General features: G+C 35.3%; 2 protein-coding genes across 2 annotated transcripts; both read left to right on the top strand.

Annotated features, from left to right (window-relative positions):
• Positions 1-14130: 14130 nt before the first annotated feature.
• On the top strand, positions 14131-15122 carry LOC121653805 (cytochrome c oxidase assembly factor 4 homolog, mitochondrial). Its single transcript, XM_042007467.1, has 2 exons — positions 14131-14260; positions 14744-15122. The coding sequence occupies exon 2, from the start codon at positions 14777-14779 to the stop codon at positions 15026-15028; it is 252 nt and encodes an 83-aa protein (XP_041863401.1). The 5' UTR covers positions 14131-14260; positions 14744-14776; the 3' UTR covers positions 15029-15122.
• A 129-nt stretch (positions 15123-15251) lies between these two features.
• or41a3 (odorant receptor, family 41, subfamily A, member 3) lies at positions 15252-17549 on the top strand. Its single transcript, XM_042007466.1, has 2 exons — positions 15252-16006; positions 16096-17549. Exons 1-2 carry the CDS (start codon positions 15885-15887, stop codon positions 17120-17122), a joined length of 1149 nt encoding a protein of 382 aa, XP_041863400.1. The 5' UTR covers positions 15252-15884; the 3' UTR covers positions 17123-17549.
• Positions 17550-19690: the final 2141 nt, after the last annotated feature.

Below are 19690 nucleotides of genomic sequence, written 5' to 3'. Positions count from 1 at the left end.
GATCAATTAAACTTGTTGGAAAAACTGGCTTGAAATAAAGAAATGTAATCAGAGTGATTGAATCGGTAATGAAACCCATTAATTCCATTTTCTGTACCCGCATACTCCAATTATGGGTGGCGATTACAAAAATCATGAATACTATTGCAGATTCAAGGCAATAAATAGAAACATTTATTCAGTAAATGACATGTAATAAGTAGATAAGTAATAGATTTTTGTTTTCACTGGAAATTTGTATACTCCTGATTATACTACTGCAGTTTGCCAACAGTGCAGGGGGCACCTTTATGTAACAACAGACATCAAAATGTGACACTCAGCTGCTTGGTTTTATATCACTGTCCCATTCATGTCATGCTGTATACAAGACGTAAGAGATAAAATCATCAGGACAGCTACGTCAAAGGATAAAAGCATTTGTGCGCTGTTCATGGATGTCACATATAACAACACTGCAAGGTTGCATTATAAGTGTTTGGTTTGAAAACTTGCTCTTCTTTATTGTTTATCGATTTATTTTCTCAGAAGATTCCAAACTGAGAGACACCACCTAAAAGCATCTAGTTGCTGACTTGATTTGTACTGCCTGATAAAACTAAATGTTAAGAAAAGGGGCTCCGCTGCTTCTTTTATTCCATCATTTAGCATACTGGATTATCCTTTATTAAAAGAAAAGGGACAATGAACCTCCAAATGCTGCTGAAACATTCAAAGCAACTCATCTGACAACTTTTGTCAATCTTTTCTTATTTTTTCATTTATTTATTTTTACTTTTAGTAAATTACCAGCTTTAGTTTTGAAGCAATGTTTTATATTTGATGATATTGATAAAGAATACCACAGTCTGCATGTGGCTGCACAGTGGTGTGATGGTTAGTACGTTTTCTCACAGCAAGAAGGTTGCTGGTTGGAACCTTGGCTGCAGCGTTTGCATGTTTTCCCCATGCATGTGTGGTTTCTCTCAAGCTTCCTCCCACAAAAAAAAAAAGAAAAAAAGAAAAAAACTGCATATTAGGTTAGGTTAAAATTCTCCCTGTGAGACGAGTGTGAACATGAGTGACTGTGTTGACCCAGTGATGGACCGGTGACCTGTCCAGGATGTACTTGTCTCTTGCCTATAGCAGCTGGGATAGGCTCGAGCATATTGTAGTATTTTTCAAAATCCTTTCAAATTTGACAAGTTCTCTGTTATTTGCTTATATTCACCCTACAGAAACAGAAGTTTTATGTTTTTTTTGCACTGATGAGCTAGATAATTCTGTTTAGGAACATACTGTAACTAACAGTGTAAGACATGATATATCTGATAAAATCTTGCTATTTGTCAGTGAGCAGAAAATACCTCCTGAATCTGGTGGAAATTAAAGTCAATGTTTACCAAGTTAAAATGTTTAAGTGAGTGACAGTATCTGAAGAAATGTTTTAAGATTTGTCAAAATTGTCACTTGTTGACCCTGTGTTTACTGACAGGTTATTATTTCATGATATTTGAATATGAACATGAATATTTCAGGGCAATCTATGTCAGTGGCACCTCTGAGCCTGGCAATAAACACTTTTGGTTAAATGTGCGACTTACATAATCAAGCTGTTACTGCACCTTTTTGCAGTTGACTGGGGTTTGAGTCCTGGCCTGTGGCTCCTTGTTTCTCTCTGCTCACTGTACTGTCAAGCTAATATGAAATAAAGGTCACTAGTGCAGAAAAATTCACTGCAAAAGCACTTAAGAGTTTTGCGTTGTTTCGGTAAAATTCACACATGTAGAATTGAAAAGAGAATAAAAAAAAGAGGGTTCGAGTTAAGGTTGAGTACAGAATGGGAGGAAGAAGTAGGTGGATGTTAGCATTGATGTACGGGAGAGAATAAGACAGGATTTTAACCTGAGCTCTGTTCTTGACTGTTGCAGTGACAGGCTTGGTCTCATCATTCTGTTGAGAGCTCCATGAATGATCAAGCTTTAATAAAAATCTAGAAACAAGCTCAAGAAACACACAAGTAATTCAGTAGAGCCATGCAAACTCTGCAGTTTGCACTGATACAGTCCAATATCATGACAGAACCCGGATAATAAGTCCTTATTGCTGCCTGCATGATCCTCTTCATATCTGGTCTGCATGTCCAGTCTTTTTAAAAGAGATATGAAATAGTGATTCATCTGACCAAAATACCTGTTTCTAGGATGTGATGGTCCATCCCACATGCCTCCAGCCCACAGTAGACGACACCACCTCTAGACAAGGTTAACATAAGGCTTCTTTTTTATGCAGTAAAGTTTTAGATGGCATTTGTGAAAGTATCTCTGAATTGTGTTGCTTGACAAGATTTTCCATAATAGTCTCCTGTTCATGCTGTTATGTTACTTAAATCAATCACATTTGTCAAAGAGTTTGCAAATCCCAAGTATCCAGCTTGATACATTGAAATTCCTCCAGATTCCTTAAACCAGCACTGAAAAAGGAGAAATGATCCAATCTCTTTCTTTCAGAAACATTTTTTTAAACATTCTGTTGACAAACCGGAGCTCATCTTTGCTTCTCAAAGATGGCCTTTCATGGTACCATTTATGTTATTTGAAAAAATAAAGCTTGTTTTTTTTAATGCACTCACTTTATCCTTTCTGTGTGCTGACTGTTTCTCAAAATGTTTTCTTCTCTTTTTTCTCTTCTCTTTTTTTCTAGCATGGATGCTACATCTTGGATGTAAATAAATAGACAGATACAACAATGTCCTGAAAGTTGAAAAGAAAAAATATACTGAGACTTAAACTTATGGACCTGTGTGTTTTCCTGACATCTCCTCATCTATGTTTTATTTAATTTTTCTACATTCTACTTACAGCAGCTGTCAAAAACTTCCTTTCTGCCCCTGCACCACCTCCATCTGCTCACCTCTCTTGCTTTCCTTCATCCAGGTAAATGACTTTATTCAGTTGAGTGACTTTGTAAGGACGCAGGAACAGGGTTTAAGCTGAGCCCAGCAAAAAGCAAGAACAGAGAAAGAAAGATAAAGACGGGGGAGACGAGAAAAGATTCATTAGAGTTCTTTAGTCCAGGCACCAAATGTCCTTTCCTTATGCAAAGTGGTGACTCACCGTCATGCTCTGTATGTGAAGGTCTTTGAGGGCAAAGCCCAGCTGCAAACACGGATAAATGTCTGAAGCCAAGTTGATTTTCTGAATTTCTTTTTAATTTCTGTTGCATTGTTTCTGCTTCCAGAGATTTCTCTTTCAGTATATGAGCCTCAGTCCAACAATTTTTATCTTTCCTTTACATGGAACATTTTCATCATGATGTGCTGACAGATTGAATGGTATGGGTGCACATGCATTATTAGTGGCAGACTGAAGTTGAAGTTACATTAAAACTGGGACTAAATTGTTCCCTTCCTGTCCAGGTGAAATAATGTGATATGGAAATGAGTGTACTAATCTGTAGTCTGCAGATTATTTGCAGTAGATAGCTGGATGCAACTTTGCTGCTGTCTGAAGATAGGAAAAGCAGGCTGGTATTGTAGGAGACTAAAGGGAGCAGTGTTGCTGCAGGCAGGAGGAGGTTAAACAGCCACAGTTACTCTGTCCATAATGTGCTATATCAGAGAACTCAGTGGCAATATAAATGCAAAAATTGTGTGCATTACATTATTTGTGTGGGTTCTCTGTATGGATCATGAAGGAGAAAACATGATTTTTATGACCTCTTGTACTTTAAGTACATGTGATTAGCAAGAGCTTTCTTCTGGATGCCAAGATGCTTTTATTTTTGCCTTTTTATATATAAATCTACAAAAATCTGTGACAATTATAATACATTTATGATGCTCCTGATTTTTTTCTTTTAGATAGGGGATAAGCATATTTTTGTATGCTTCTCTTTAAAAGCCAAGCACTAGCCATTAATAATAATCATAGGAAAAAAATCAACCAATCAAAAGTAAAAGGAACCAAGCTGAAATTAGGGAACAACTCCCTTTTATTCTAATAATTTTCTATCCCTTATTTTCCACTGGTTATCCACATCCACTGCCCATCTGCTGTGGCTCTTTGCCTACTCAGTGGGGAGGATACCTACAGTTCTGCTGCTACTGTGAAGAGACAGCAGTTGTTCATTAAAATGAAAATATTTTAGACACTGCATCGGGAAGACCAAACTGTCTGATGCTGTCACTTATTTCTCTATATTAGGCTTAGAATAATGCATATTAAAGCTCACAGAGTGCCGAAGCAAAAAATGAAGAAAACGACTGAAAATGTAATGAAGACCAACCACTTCAACACTGAGATGAGCACAGACGTCCCACTTTGGTGTTAAATTGGCACTGAGTATGAAAATAACTTCATGTATGCACACATTACAAAATGCACAAGCACTAATATTTTGCATACAATTTTTTTTACTTTCAGTTTCAAAGGTATAATTTTCCTGTTAAAAAAAGTTCCCTGTGCATACAACTTGCTGAATACAATTGTTAAAATGGAGCATTTTTCTCATATATGAAAGAAACAATTCTGGAAGCAAACATTTTACAATTTGGAAAAAAGTCAGAGATGTACAGAAGGTAGCTTCTGCATCATGATGACAATCCTAAACACACAGAAACGTCCCAATAGTAAAACACTAGAATTCATATATTCTAGAAACCAGGTTATCTTTTACTAATCTAGTCACAGTAAAATAAATTTTTAACACTAGTGCCTAAACTTGCCACTGAACATCAAATTTCATATATGTGCTGCAAATTGAAGTTTCCCAAAAGGTCATTTAGCCTTGATTTAATGTGACTAACTGAATTGGAATTTAATATAATTTTGGCAATTTTTTAATATGAGTTCTTTAAAGTAAATTAGTTTGAGAATGGAAGCAATTTATGTAAATTAATGACAACTTTTGCTCTATTCAAGGTGAAGTACTGGTATCAGAACTATCATACTGCAACTAGTATTGAAAAATTTTTGTGTAAACTCTAAATGTCAGTGTTGATGCATCTTAAAGAATTCAAACCGGATCCAGATCTTGCTGCATTAAAGGCATTGCTGCAAGTGAAAGAGCAGAGGGCAGGTCAGCAGTGGCTAGTTTAATCATTCATGAAACACACTTAGGTCTGAGTCAGGGAAGACTTAGTCATTCAATAGTTGCAGTGTTTACTTAAAATTAAATGGCAGCTTTCCAAACCAGCCTTAGTGGGCACCTCCACACGTTTTCTTCCTATCCTAATTGTTAATTTGTAAGCTTGGTACTCCTGACAAGTGACATATGAGCTGAACTAAGCCTAAATTTAAACAGTGAAAGTTTGTTTGGTACTGGCAAAGTCATTAACTGGCATTTTGTGGTAATGTCTTTACAAATGCAGCTCATTAGGGAGACTCCCTGGAGCACGCAGAAGTGAATCTTAAGTCAGGGTCACTGTGTCCTGTTTTATTTTAAATTAATTCTCAGGGAATTCTGTGTCATCACTGTGTTTTATTTTTACCTCTAACATCCAAAACTCACAAACAGCAATTGTATATTTGCATAAAACTTTCGTAAAAGTGTAATACCAGAGAATCCTGAAATAACACTTTAGCTGCACTAATTCATCAGAGACTACTCGGGGGGGTTTAAATGATATCCTGAAACATATCGGGTAGGCCAGAGTAGATTTTCAGCTTTTTATTTTTACTTTTCCTTCCCTGGGGTTTTACAGAACATGACTATAGTCCAGGTCCTGCATCTTGATTCACCCAAGACTTAATGAGAAAATCTGACTTGTCAATTCACCTCTAGCCTAGAGAAAAGATTTTGTCTTAACATTCTGAGAAAGCAGCTGAGATCTGCTCACTAATTAAGACCAGAGACATGCCTGACAGTATCTAAAGAAAAAAGTATGCAGTGAGTAGATGAGGCTTGACCTTAATTGGTTTCTGGAGGTCAGAAACTAAATCCCCAGATAACACACCACAAATTTATTTATTACAGGTGCACATTTTGGATTACATCATTTCACATAAAAAGGGAATGTCTTTCATGTCCAGGGAGTGATTTAAAGAATGAAATTCCTTCACAGTTTACAATATATAATTATTTTTTAACTCCTTCACCACAGAGCATCACTGAGTGTGCTCCTATATAACAACACTGTCATTTCACTTCTGCCATTGTTTTGTTGTTTATGGAATAAAACATTTAGAAAGTAATAATAAAAACATTAATTTAAAAATAATTTTCTTTGATACATCTCTACTAAATTGAAAATGAATTACCAAATATTAAAAGAAAAAGTGAGTATAAAACTACAAGCAATAAAAGGTTTGTGAAGCTCATCCATTTCGTCCTGGCACCTATTAGCTGACACAAAGAATAATTATAAAAGGTTATTGCAGTGGTCATCGATCCAGCTTATACTGAAGCAAAGCTGGAGATGTTTCATGCTGACAGTCAACTGTTACGTCAGCATATTGTGGCACCAAAATGTCTTTAGCCAGTGATTATAAAGTGGCCTAAACGTGATAAAATTTCTTATTAAAGATTAAGAAACTATGCATTCTCAGATAAAATGGAATACTTATGGAATCTTGTGTCAATAACAGGAAATATCCTGTAATTTAAGGTTTTGATATATCTGCACTGTCGCTGTATAGACAGAATTTAAATGTTTGTTTAGCTAAAAACAGAAAATTATGTTAGAAAACACCACTATAAGACTTTACAACCAGTTTACACCCAACATGCTGCACACTGCTTACTGAAAGTTGCCATCTTAAGGCTAACTTTTTTTCTAAAAGTAAAACAGAGAAACAAAAGAAAAAACTCACAAATAGACAAATAATCCCACATACATGTTTTATTTGGCCACTATGACTTTAGTCAAGTACCTAAACAGGGCCATCAAATAGGTCCTCCTCCTAATACGTTTTTCACTAACAAGGAGCACTCCTCAGTGATTTATTCCTCGGGTTTATTGGTTTAATGACAGGTATGGATGAATTATGGAGAGATTTGAAAGTTTTGTGGTTGGTTCATCTGGAGTGTCTCGTTTTCAGAGAAGACTAGGAGTAGGCATTCTGTCTCAGGATGACCCAAGCCGAATCAGGACCCTCAAATAGTGCCCAAAAACAAGAAGCGAATGAATGATATGGGGTTGAGATGGGGTACCGGATGAGAGATGAAGAGGATGATTAAGGAGAGATGAGGATGTATGAAGGAGGCGGAGAAAGGACAGATGGATGGGTAGAAAGGTTGGAAGGACGAACGGGTGAGGGAAGGGTTGGATGGATGACAAAGAGAAGTGGAAACGGAGGAGGGAGCATGAGTGATGACATAGATAGGGAGGGTAGGATCAAGAGAACAAGACATAGTGCTGAGTGGATGAAGCAGGTATTAGAAGGCTCACCAGGTGATTATAGATGTAGTTGAGATGTGGACTAAACCAGATTTAAAAGATTCAATTTATATGTTGAGGAATTCATAACCACATTGTTGAGTTGGAACATGTGAAAAAGCAGAGATGCTTTATCCAAGTCTGAGTGTTATTATGAGCAGTCAGAAATACACAAACCAGTGACTAATGAATTATCTTCCATGATACAGTTTTGATTTAAGCTTCACAGGACGGCCAATGAACCAGGATTCAAGTACAACCCTGAAACCACGATTTATAAAACAGTGACTCATTACTTTAGCTCTTCAAATGATGAGATGAATTCATCTGGAACTAAATTAATTTATGTAAAAGGAAATATATTGTTATATTATATATTATATTATATTATATTGTTAAATACTGGTCAAAAATAAATTTTTAAAATAACGTACAAATTTTCATAGCTGAAGCTGATTTAGAAATATTTAGATTTTTTATAATCAGTAAATAACCATTATTTATTTTAACTGTTTAGAAGTGATGACAGCTCATTAAATCGTATTTTTATCATACAAACACCGTAGCTCTGTAAATAATCTGTCCGTGCATCAGTTTACAGAGCAGAGGGAATGCATAAGACAGTTTCTCTTTCAAATGACTGTGTAAAAAATTGCAGTCTCAGCAGTGTGAATATTTCATGTTGTCCTTCACTCAAGAAAAGCTGCTGATCCTCTGAGCAGTCATAACACCGGCCTGTTCCCGTAGAGACAGAAACAACATCTGCCCTGACAACCTGTCTGTCACTTTCTGATCTTTTGAAAGCTTTTCCATCTTAGTACATTGACACATTCTCAGTGTAATTACTACATTCTGAGTTTCTAAGTGCATGAATAATTTTATTGGTATCTGCATGTTGATCTATGTATATGTGTGTAGGGAGATGTGTACATGTATACATCTGTACATATTTCTCTCTTTTGTTCTTCTTTTTCTTTGGGGGAGGGTAAGGGAACAAAATAAAATAAAATTTGTGAATATGGCCTGTCGTATTACTGTGATATGTTGTTTGAAGCTGAGGGGGACTTGTTTCTAATTGAAATTAAAATAGAAGTAATTTTTTTACCATACCCTAATTTTTTGCTCTACTTATATTTGCATTTGAAACTTAATCAAAACAGTATAATTCTGAAGAAATTGTCTTTTTTTTTCCTAAAAAATATTTTAATATTTTTCACAGCACTCATTTAACTATAAAATCTAGCCCATAATACCAGATGTTACAGGAACTTGCACATGCCAAAATTATGAAAACATTGCTAGAATATGTACAGTGTTCAAGTATGTAGTATGATTGTATCAGTCATGTGTCTGCACTATAGAATATTATATTTGTCCTAAAACAAAGTTTTAACTTTTTCTATAAATCATTAAATTGTTAATTACTGCCCTCCTGTGGCCATTTGGCAGAAATGCAGCTCTCCGTACAAAGCGTCCAGAAAATACAATAACTTATTTATTTAATCAGCTATTTCATACAAATAGAATAGAATAGAATAGAATATATATATATATGTGTGTGTGTGTGTGTGTGTGTGTGTGTGTGTGTGTGTGTGTGTGTGTGTGTGTGTGTGTGTGTGTGTGTGTGTGTGTGTGTGTGTGTGTGTGTGTGTGTGCAAAGCATCAAACAGTACTGAACCCTGAGCAGATGTAAATGGTTATTTACTGGAGTACAGTACTCTTATGACACTAGGGTAAAAGGTATTTGCTAGTCTTCTTTTTCAGGCATGGATAGACCTGTGGTGAATCCCTGAGGGCAGCAGTGAGAACAAATTGTGCCCGGGGTGTGGACGAAGATGATCTGGTGACGCAGACATCTGGTGGTAAAGATGTCTAAAACAGTGGTCAGTTCTTTCTCTACAATGCCTTTCGAATCATTATTATTAATATGTGTCATGCTTTACTATTAATGTTGCATATCTTTTGTTAATTGTGTAGCATAATCTCCAACAACATCAGAGCTCAAAAAGCTTTAAAATCTCTACAACTGACTCTCACACTACAGTGATAATTAAAAACTATTATTCAGATTTACAGTTAAACTCAAAATAAGCAGTATTTTTTTTATCTTTTATATTGCTTATCACACAACCCAAATGTGACTGTATTCATCAAGCTACAGCCCTTGGTGACATGAGACATATTGTATCTTTGGTCATCAGCAGTTTTTGTGCAACCAGGAGAAATTCTGATGCCTCAACATAAGAATTTAGGTGAGTTAGTAGTTTTATCTGCCACTAAATTTTCCAGATCTGATGCATTTAGCCAAATATTGTATGTTTAATAATATCACTAGTTAAGATGATGTCTAACTGAGTGACTGACTATGTCTAACAGTTGCTTTCCTAACAGAAAGTATTAGACTTCCTCACCAGTTACTGTGTGTCTCTATGGACAGTTGCTTTCAGTCACAGTGTTTGTTCAGTAGTTCCCCTAAATACAATCTTCAGTTAGCTTTAGTTACCAAGTACAGAAATATCACACACTCAAAATTTTAACTGGGAGACATCATTTGGAGTTCATTATTTAAAAATAGATGCAAACTGAGAAGACTCAGACTAAAATCTTAACAGTACAAGATGTTAATTAGAGACAAAATAAAAAGACAGCATCCTCTGGAGATACAACGTAAGTCTTCCAGTCAAAGAAACAACAGATTGTGTAATTTATCATGTAAGGCGCTAAAGAGAGCATCCAGAGACATGAAGGAATTTCATCATTTGAAGTTGTACGCGTGTATTTGCCTGTTGTAACAATGCTGATCAAAGAGTTTCCTCATAAACAATATTATATATCATAAATGCTGTTACATTTAGAAGCTGCAACACTTTCTAGTCAAGTTTTCACCTGTAGATTGCTTGTGGAAACAAAAGGTTTAGGAACAATGCAGTGATTGCACAACATAAGCTTATACACTGCTATCTCCTACTGCTTCAGGATGTCCAAGTCATTAAGGATTGGAGTATGTTAAACACGTGTCCCATGTGATCTCCACCTCTGTAAAATGAATAATGACTAAGCTAAGCTCCAAAATAGAGAGACAATATTAACACTTGTCAACCACCTAATCTATGTAATGCTTCAAGGTTTTATGGATCATTTGCAGAGCTGCACACAAAAACAGGCTCTGGCTATTAGCAAAACTGGATTTACAAGTTTTTATGATCTATCTCATGAGAAAATTTAATGTCAAGACCAATATATCCATTAAACTAGCCAAGAAAAATATTGGTAATTTTATCAATGAAAATAAGTTACTTATATTACAGTATAGCAGGTCACAAAACTTTTAGAAGATTTGGAAATGCAAGAAAAAGTTTATTCAATGAGTCAAATGAATTTGTAACACAGATACAAATTACCATCCCTGTAGAGCTGACTAAAGTTGGAGTTTAGATCAGATTCCCTGCAGTGAGGGCACAAGCACTCATTATAGAGCCATTACTGTCAGGAGAGAAATGCAGCCCAAGTGGTTTAAGTGTCACAAAGTCCAAGTCAAAGTAACTTTATTATCCCATAAGGGGCAATTATCCAAATCACCACTGCGGTAAGAAGATGGTGACTAAAAGAAAAAAAAACATAGTCAATTCTTAGCTCTGACTCTCACTGGAGAGAAATGTTAAAAAGCTTTGTTTGTAAACAGTCTACTACTGAACTTTTATCCTGATTAGTTAATCAATCCCCTCAGTCATTTCATTCAGAAGGATACCAGGAAATATAAATATTTCAGCTAGGACAGTTCAGTTTTAGTAACAAGGGTCATGTAACAAGGGTTAACTTTGATTTTAAATGGAAGCTTATTTTAGCAGTAGAAGCTCTTTCCTTAGTAGTTAGATTCGGGCTAGTGTATCTAGAACGTGCTGTAAGATCTGTTGCTTAAAGTGCTTTTTACAGTGGTTTGTCAGAATTTTCAGTGTAATACTTTTGAGGTAACAATGTGATTAAAGTAACAGGTTTTCATAAATTTATTATAATGTTAAACTTCCACTTTTAAACTTAATTCCTCCTGTATTGCTTCTGCTGGATAAAGGTTATTGCAGTAATCCAAATTTCTGGCTCTAGGATGAGTCCTTAAAGACTAAATGGAAACTTGGCTTCTCAGTTTATTCTGACTTGTAATGGACATCCAGAGGATGACAATTAACTCAGCAGTTCATAATCTGCATCCACTGCTAAACCAGCATATAACCATGACCACATTGTTAGCTATGATATCTATTGTTAACAACATTTGGCCAACAAGTTATAAGAAAAAGAAAAAGTGCACAGCAAACACCAGCAGGAGTAGAAGCTGTAACTACAGGCCTCACTCCTGTAACTGTTAAGAAAGGATGGGACTATTTGATAATTTGTTTTAAATGTTTAAAGACACTAGAGGCTCATCAGTATCACTAAGCATCCTTGCAACTTTAATTGCAAGAGTGCACAACCTTTTAATGGATGTGGATTAGATTAATTAGGCTTAAGCTTGAACAGTAAAAGCTTTGTTTGTTAAGAAAGGTCATTAACCAACATCCTTGGGAAGTGACATCACAAATAGGACTCATTAGCAGAGCTCCCAGGAGTACTTTTATCAAAGGTCACCGACTTTTGTTTGGTGACAAAAAGCCCCTTCAGGGAGTACTGCTCATCGCCAGTGTCATTATGTTTTGTTGTTGAGTCACTTCCTACACAACACGATTATAAAAACTCTAAAAATAATATTAATGAATCTAAAGAGCCAGGAAACTGATTTTTTCTATCCACCAAGATCCCGTAGACAAAGCAAGTTTGGTCGGCACAACAAGGCAACCAAACAATCATATTTTTTGCTGTGATGCTGGACAGAACAAGATAGAAAGTAAAAAATATCACAACACCCATGGTGTACATGTCAGCTGTATGATGGCAAAAATTTGTTTGAACATGTATATATATATATATATATATATATACATTATTCTATTTTGTCTGTCTCTGTGTGTGTGTGTGTGTGTGTGTGTGTGTGTGTGTGTGTGTGTGTGTGTGTGTGTGTGTGTGTGTGTGTGTGCAATAATTAAATCCTCATTGTTTCCAATTACTAATTAGTAATTGTCAATTAATAGTTTAATGTAATGTAATGTAATTAATAGTCAAAGTTAACAAGTTATGTATTTTTATTAGTCCTGTTTTAATATGGGAGACCAACAACACTGCACACTGGTTAGTATGCAAACCTGGTGTAATGATTGCAGTCAAACCCTGTGACCATCTGTTAAAGATTTGTTGTGCAGTCTAATTTTTATATATGTAATTATGCCTTCACAAAAAATAAACGAGTTAGTGGGTCATTAGAAAAAAATACCCTTGTAGGTGAGCATTCAGTGAGACTGGAGATTCAGGTATAATTAATTAGGTTGACATTTAAACTGCAAAAGGTGTTGATTTGTATTGTTAATGAGTGAATTTTGGGGGGTGGGAAAACATCAGCTGTCATAATGAATAATACATATTGTCTGTTTTGTTAAATGCACGATTGAATATTGACTAAAAAAGATTTGCAAATCATTGTATTTTGTTTTTATTTGCAACTTAAAATAAATTGGGGTTTGTAAATCGTTGTGATCTTCAACTTTAATTGTTCACACAAGCATGCTATTGGTAGTATTTAGGATAAAATCACCAATTTGCAGGACAGTAGCTTCAGCAGTCTACATTGCACCTAATTTATGTAGCTGGATTTTACATCCCTGCAATCATAATTTTTTTGTGTTAATGTGGGAGCCAGTTACCCAGACCAGCAGTACTTATGGTGTCATTAGCCTCTGCATTTGTCCTGTTGCATTTATTTTGAAAATCAGAACCTTGACACTAAATAAACCACTTGAAACTGAATCTTGTTTAATCAATTTAATATATTTAAACTTTTTGTATTAAAATAATTTTACTATTTAAAGTTTTAAGGAAATAGTCAAATCTGTGTATTTGTTTGTAATTATTTGCATCTATTTACTAATAAAATAGTCAATTTGGAACCCAATTTGATAGTCATCATATAAAAAAAAGAGAAGGTTAAAGTCTGAACCAAGATGGCTAGGAAACTCTCAAATTATTGCCCTGTGATGGGTGAAATGGATTTTCACACTTGTGGGTCTTAACCGCAACGATCCTATTTAAAAATGAAAGAAAAAAAGAAAAAAAGAAGTCAGAAAAGTTTCAACCCCACCATTGAAAACAGTTACCTCTAAAGCAGTTTTGACCTTTAGCAGAGGACATATCAGTATTGAAAGTGGAGCATTACATATTGTACATGATGTCCTCTATCTAGTTATTTAAATAAAAGAAGAAAAAATAATCCCTGAAAAGGAAAGATGCTGATGAGGTTTTGCTCATCAATCTAGTGACATTTAGATATCAAACAGAAATACTAAAACAAATTAACACCTCAAGCTAAAACAATACAAATAATCTCAACTGTCCCCATACATAATAGTTATAGAAACCATGCACAGCACTGCTGTAAGTGCCAGTATTCAGTACTGGCAGTTCAATTTTGAACCCCATTTAATTTTTACAAACTTTTTGTTGGTACTTGTAATTATGACAAATAATTAAGAAACCCTTCTTAATTTTTTCTTTATGTGTGGTTAATAATGTTAATGTTTTTCATATCGTCACTGTCGGTAAACTTTGAATGTATTCTCTCCAAGGTACACTATTTGTTAAACAGCGGAACTAATGCTTGCATCGGCGGACGTATTTTACGGCAACACTTTCGTCCGTTGCTGAAATATGTCGTCCATGTAACGCCAATGCTGTTTGTGTGATTACGCCGTCTGGAGATATGATCATATGAAATTATCATTTTCATCACGATAAAGAGATTCACAGAGCAACAATAAAGAGGTAAAACAAAAAAGCTTGTGGTTAATGGCCTATTTCGCCAGCATGTTTGCAAACAAAGTAGATAATGGATAACACATTGAAATCAGAAGTTATTTCTAAGATATATCAATAAAGTTGTGAATTCTAAATAGTTCTTAAGTTACCTATATGCCTTCAGATGTAATTCATTTTAAATTTAAATGACAATGGTAACGTTTAAAATCGTTTTAAAATACAAAGCATTTGACTTATGCTTTGTTAGCTTTTAAAGGCTTTTGTTTCATGAATATCTTTTACAAAAGCAGTTGTTATATGGTCTAAGCTAAGCTATTTGTAAACTGACAATTCTAAAAGCAAGCACCCCCTTTCTTAGATTTACACATATATTTAGAGAAGTTACAAAGAAGTCTGAACAGCAGTCATTCACTCCTAAAGCTGTACTCTTCTTTGGTATTTCAAAAATAAAAAAGATTTTTTGTTTGTTTTGTTTTTTTTCCTCTGCAGACTACATAAGTCAGTGTATTATATGCAAGCAAGATGGCATCCCCTTCACCTCATGACCGCAGCCGAAAAGATGATGAGGATGACCCCGTTGAACAGATGATCTCCCGCACTGGCTGTGCTGAGCTGCATTATGCTGTGCAGGAATGTATGGCCGAACATCAGGACTGGCGATCCTGCCAGAAGCAGGTTCAGGCTTTCAAAGACTGCATGATGAATTTCCAAAGTTCTCGGAAAGAACAACTGAAGAAGCAACAGCAAATGGAAACTGAGTCTGCAACCAGCTGAACTCACAAGTCCAAACACAGGACCTGATTTTAATGTGCAAAGACTACCTAATTTAATTACTTGTGATGAAAATAAAGTGTGAGCAACTTCATAACTTGGACTTTTAAGTGTGTGATGTAGATTCTGAGCAATTATTTTTTAATTATCAGCCGATATAAATCTCTCCAAACGTTCTCTTAATTTGTATGTTGGTTGATGATTGAGAAGAAAATTAAAAACAAAAGTTCCAAATACATTTTAATCGAATTATAATAAGTTAAATTTTGCATTGCACATTTTGGCCAACCTATTGTTTTACCTCTGGAATTATGGGGATATATTACCTAATATTTTTTGTAACAAACTCTAATTATGGTACTATGTGTAATGTTTTTTATCTACCTAAAGGAAAAGCCTTAATATTTTTGTTTCACACCACAGTCTGTGAACATTGTCATGAGCAAATGATTAGTGTAAAGAACCGGTACACTGGAGGCCTTCTAACTGGACTCCTGTGTGCAACTTTGCTGCACCACTTTGAAAATAAAATGTTTGCAAAACCTCTACTTTTAAATAACGTGAAGCAGTAAAAGAGTACGAGATAACAGGACTAGCACATTCACAGGTATGAACTATAAGATTGCCATGTACAACAATAGTTGTTCAACTGAGAAAATTCAAACATTAGAACCACAACTCCTTGCAAACTGTTTTGATTCACTAAATCAGCATTCATGTAACAACAATTAGATACTTGTTTTGAGCACAAAAGTAGTTAATTAGAGTTAACCACACTCTTGATCTCCATGGATCAAATTAGTGAAAATAATAGGGTATTTCAGAAAGGCTTTGTAATATGAGTTGTTAAGTTTATCTCATGGGATCAGCTGGGAAATATATTTTCCACTGTACACAGGTCAGATTTGCAGTTATCTGCTTGTTGCTTTTGGATGCAGCATCAAACAGAACTGCTGCTAAACAACGTAAGAAGAACATCAGGTGATTTAATTTTTAAATGTTCATGAGAGCTATGCTTGTACATCTGAGAGATTTCTAATGATGCACACAATTTATGCTTCTTTTGACAGAAACATCTTAAAAGTAAAGGCCATCTTCCAACCAAGACCTTGGAGATTAACCATGCCATTTCTCAGGACTGTTTATAACAGCTCTCTCATCATACATCCCCCAGGCTTCTATATCGTTGCATTTGAGTCACTGCCTTTAATAAGTGTGTATATCATCTTTCTTGCTTTTGTTTATGTGGTTACAGTTCTGTTTAACTGTTTGCTGATCTATATAATTATTTTTAATCACTGTTTGCACACTCCGAAATTTTTGGCTGTCGTTAACCTCGCAGTCACTGATCTATTTCTTAACACGTGTATTATTCCCAGCATGATCAAGGTATTTCTCATTAAGGACAACTTCATTCCTTTTAACCTCTGTTTAGTACAAATGTATGTATATTATGTGTTGATATCACTGGAGTCCATTGCTCTAACCATACTTGCCTACGACCGGTTGATTGCTATATGCTTCCCTCTTCGTCATAACTCAATCAACACAGTGCGCCGCATGTGTTGTATTGTCAGCATCACGTGGTGCTTTGTTCTGGTAACAATAGCATTTACCACAAGTATAATGACACGACTCTCATTTTGTAGGTCAGTTAGAGTCTTCAGCTATTTCTGCGACTATGCACCTGTGTTTCGACTTGCTTGTAATGATTACTCAATGCAGTGGTTTGCAGCATCTTTTTTATCTGTTTCACTCCTTGGAGGGCCCTTTATTTTCATTCTTCTGACTTATATCAGCATCCTGGTGACTGTGTATAAGATGAAATCTGTGGAAAGTCGACTAAAAGCTTTGGCCACTTGTGTTGAGCATATAATCCTTGTTGTTTTATTTTACATTCCTATTTTTGTCATATTCACAATTGGGTTTTTCTTTGGAGCTATAAACCCCGACCAACGGGTCTTGAGCCTGTCCCTATCCTCTTGCATCCCACCTTGCGTTAATCCTATTGTTTATTCTTTGAAAACAAGAGAAATTCAAATCAGAGCTCTGAAATTGTTTAGAAAAGACAAAATTAATGCAATACAGTCCTTGTGAGAGCAGAACAATATTCTTAGCAAATTTGTGTAAAAATGTTGTGTGTGTGCTGTTTCAGTAACCACTGGCAGATGGGATTCTCCCAAACTGGTCACCATTTTGGTTCAACTATGACATCATCAGTGCTAATAGTTCTTAGAAAATTAACTAACAAATAAGACTCTTAATCACAGCTTTGATTTTTTAAATGTTTTTGTGATTTGTTTTTACTTTAGTAGATGATGCAATCCTGACTAACAGGTTAAAACTTAATCTGCCTGTTTTTGATCTTTGCTACCTTTTCTGCAGTCAGGACAGTTACAACTCTAAAAAGTCTTCTACCCCATCCTCCTCCAAGGAGCTGTAGTATAAAAAACACAGACCGTCTTCTAATGAAGACAATTGTGCAAGTGTCCTGTCTTTAATAACTGTCAACAAGCACTAAAACTAAAATTTAAAGCATTCATTCTGCTCTACATTATGGACAAAAGGTGTCTTGTGGATGTTAAGATAAATAAAAACAATTTTACAAAATCGAGACAGGTTTAAATATTTTTTTTTTCACTGTATTTGTGATTATATGTCAGTGTTTCGTGAAATTACATTTTGTGGATCGTATATCGGTTGCGTTTAGACTAGAGGCAGTACAGCCTGGAGAGGTCGCCAGTCCATCGCAGGGCCAACACAGAGACAAATAACATTTCATCTCACTCCAACGGAGAATTTAGACACCGTTTAACCTAACAAGAATGTTTATGGACGGTGGGAGGAAGCTGGAGTATCGAAGAGAAATATCCATTTGTCATTTGTTATTTGAAACAAAAAATAAATAAATATAACTAACAAGTGTATAGTTATTGTAATGTTCTCATCTTCATATCTGACCTGGGTTTGAACTCTGGCATGTAGTCCTTTTTGCTGTAAGATATACTGTCTAAAAAACAAAAAGAAAAAATATCTTTAAAGAAATTGTAGTTTAACAGATTTCTAAACTCAAACACAAAACTTAAACACAGAATGTTACCAGCATGATTTTTAGTTTGTCTCGCTGTGATGCATACATGTACTTTCAACACTGTAAATGCCAACAGAACTTGTTAAAATGTTTACTGTATTAGATTTATAATATACTGGGAAAGCTTAAAATATGAAACTCAAACCTTGTGCTTTCTTCTTTTATATTATGTCATATTTTTCTGAAATCTACTATCTCAACATGTGTTATAGAGGGCTACACAAAGATAAACATAAGTCACATGACAGGGTGTTTTGTACTCGTTTTGGCTTTGAAATACATTTTCACAACATGGTTACAGGACAGGAAAAATTATTTCTTTGTTTTGCTGCTGATTTTGTCCCATTGTATAATTATATATATATATATATATATATATATATATATATATATATATATATATATATATATATATATATATATATATATATATTCATCCATCCATCCATCCATTATCTTGACCGCTTATTCCATTTCGGGTCGCGGGTAAGCTGGAGCCTATCCCAGCATTTTAACAGGTGAGAGGCAGGGTACACCCTGGACAGGTCACCAGTCTGTCGCAGGGCCAACACAGATAGACAAACAACCATTCACACACACACTCACTCCTAGGGAGAATTTAGAGTGTCCAATTAACCTAACATGCATGTCTTTGGATGGTGGGAGGAAGCCGGAGAACCTGGAGAGAACCCACGCATACACGGGGAGAACATGCAAACTCCACACAGAAAGGCCACCACCCTCAAGGTTCAAACCCCCCAGCCGAGATTCGAATATATATATATATATATATATATATATATATATATATATATATATATATATATATATATATATATATTGTGTCAGTGCAGTCACGCCAGTAGTTTAGGCTCTACTTTAAATTATACAAACAGTATAAAAGGCCTGAAGACAGGAACTATGATGAGGGCCTGACCTCTAGTGGGTTGATATGTACGGTGCAGGCTTCATGAGGGGGTATTGTCTGCTAGTTTATGTACAGGCCATACAGCAGTCTCCCACTGAAAACACATGCATCAGCTGTAGACCAAATAATGACAGATTGGCTTCTAAGACAACAAGAAATTGAAGTAACACTAGTATGAGTCAAACACATGATTCACTAGGCTGCTAACTCAACACAAACTGGCTTAAGTTCAAAAGGCTGTTGCTGTCACACTGTTGCATTATGACACATCTTTGTATCTGTATTTGCTGAACAATTCTGATAATGTGATTAAATCAAGTTACCAGATATGGAAAACTATCTGACCTTTGTCAACAAGAAGACAGTTCCTTATCATACAACTATACTGTTTCACCATTTTCCCCCAACTCTTGGACAAACCTGCATTAAAATAATTAATCTTGTAATTCAGAAAGACAGAAATCTCCATGTGCTTTTAACACATGTTAAAGGCCAGTTCACTATATTGTGGCTGTTTTACTAAACACATTTTATAACATACTGAGATTTATTATTTGGTCATGCACTGAAGATCTTTAAGTGAAAAATTAAATATAAACAATGCGGTTTTAAGACTTCAGAATGAAACTGTACAGCTACAGCAATG

This window comes from Melanotaenia boesemani, chromosome 15 (genome assembly GCF_017639745.1).
Source record: "Melanotaenia boesemani isolate fMelBoe1 chromosome 15, fMelBoe1.pri, whole genome shotgun sequence".
NCBI lineage: Eukaryota > Metazoa > Chordata > Actinopteri > Atheriniformes > Melanotaeniidae > Melanotaenia > Melanotaenia boesemani.
Note: the sequence above shows the minus strand (reverse complement) of the source record. Positions and strands in the feature narration are given on the sequence as shown.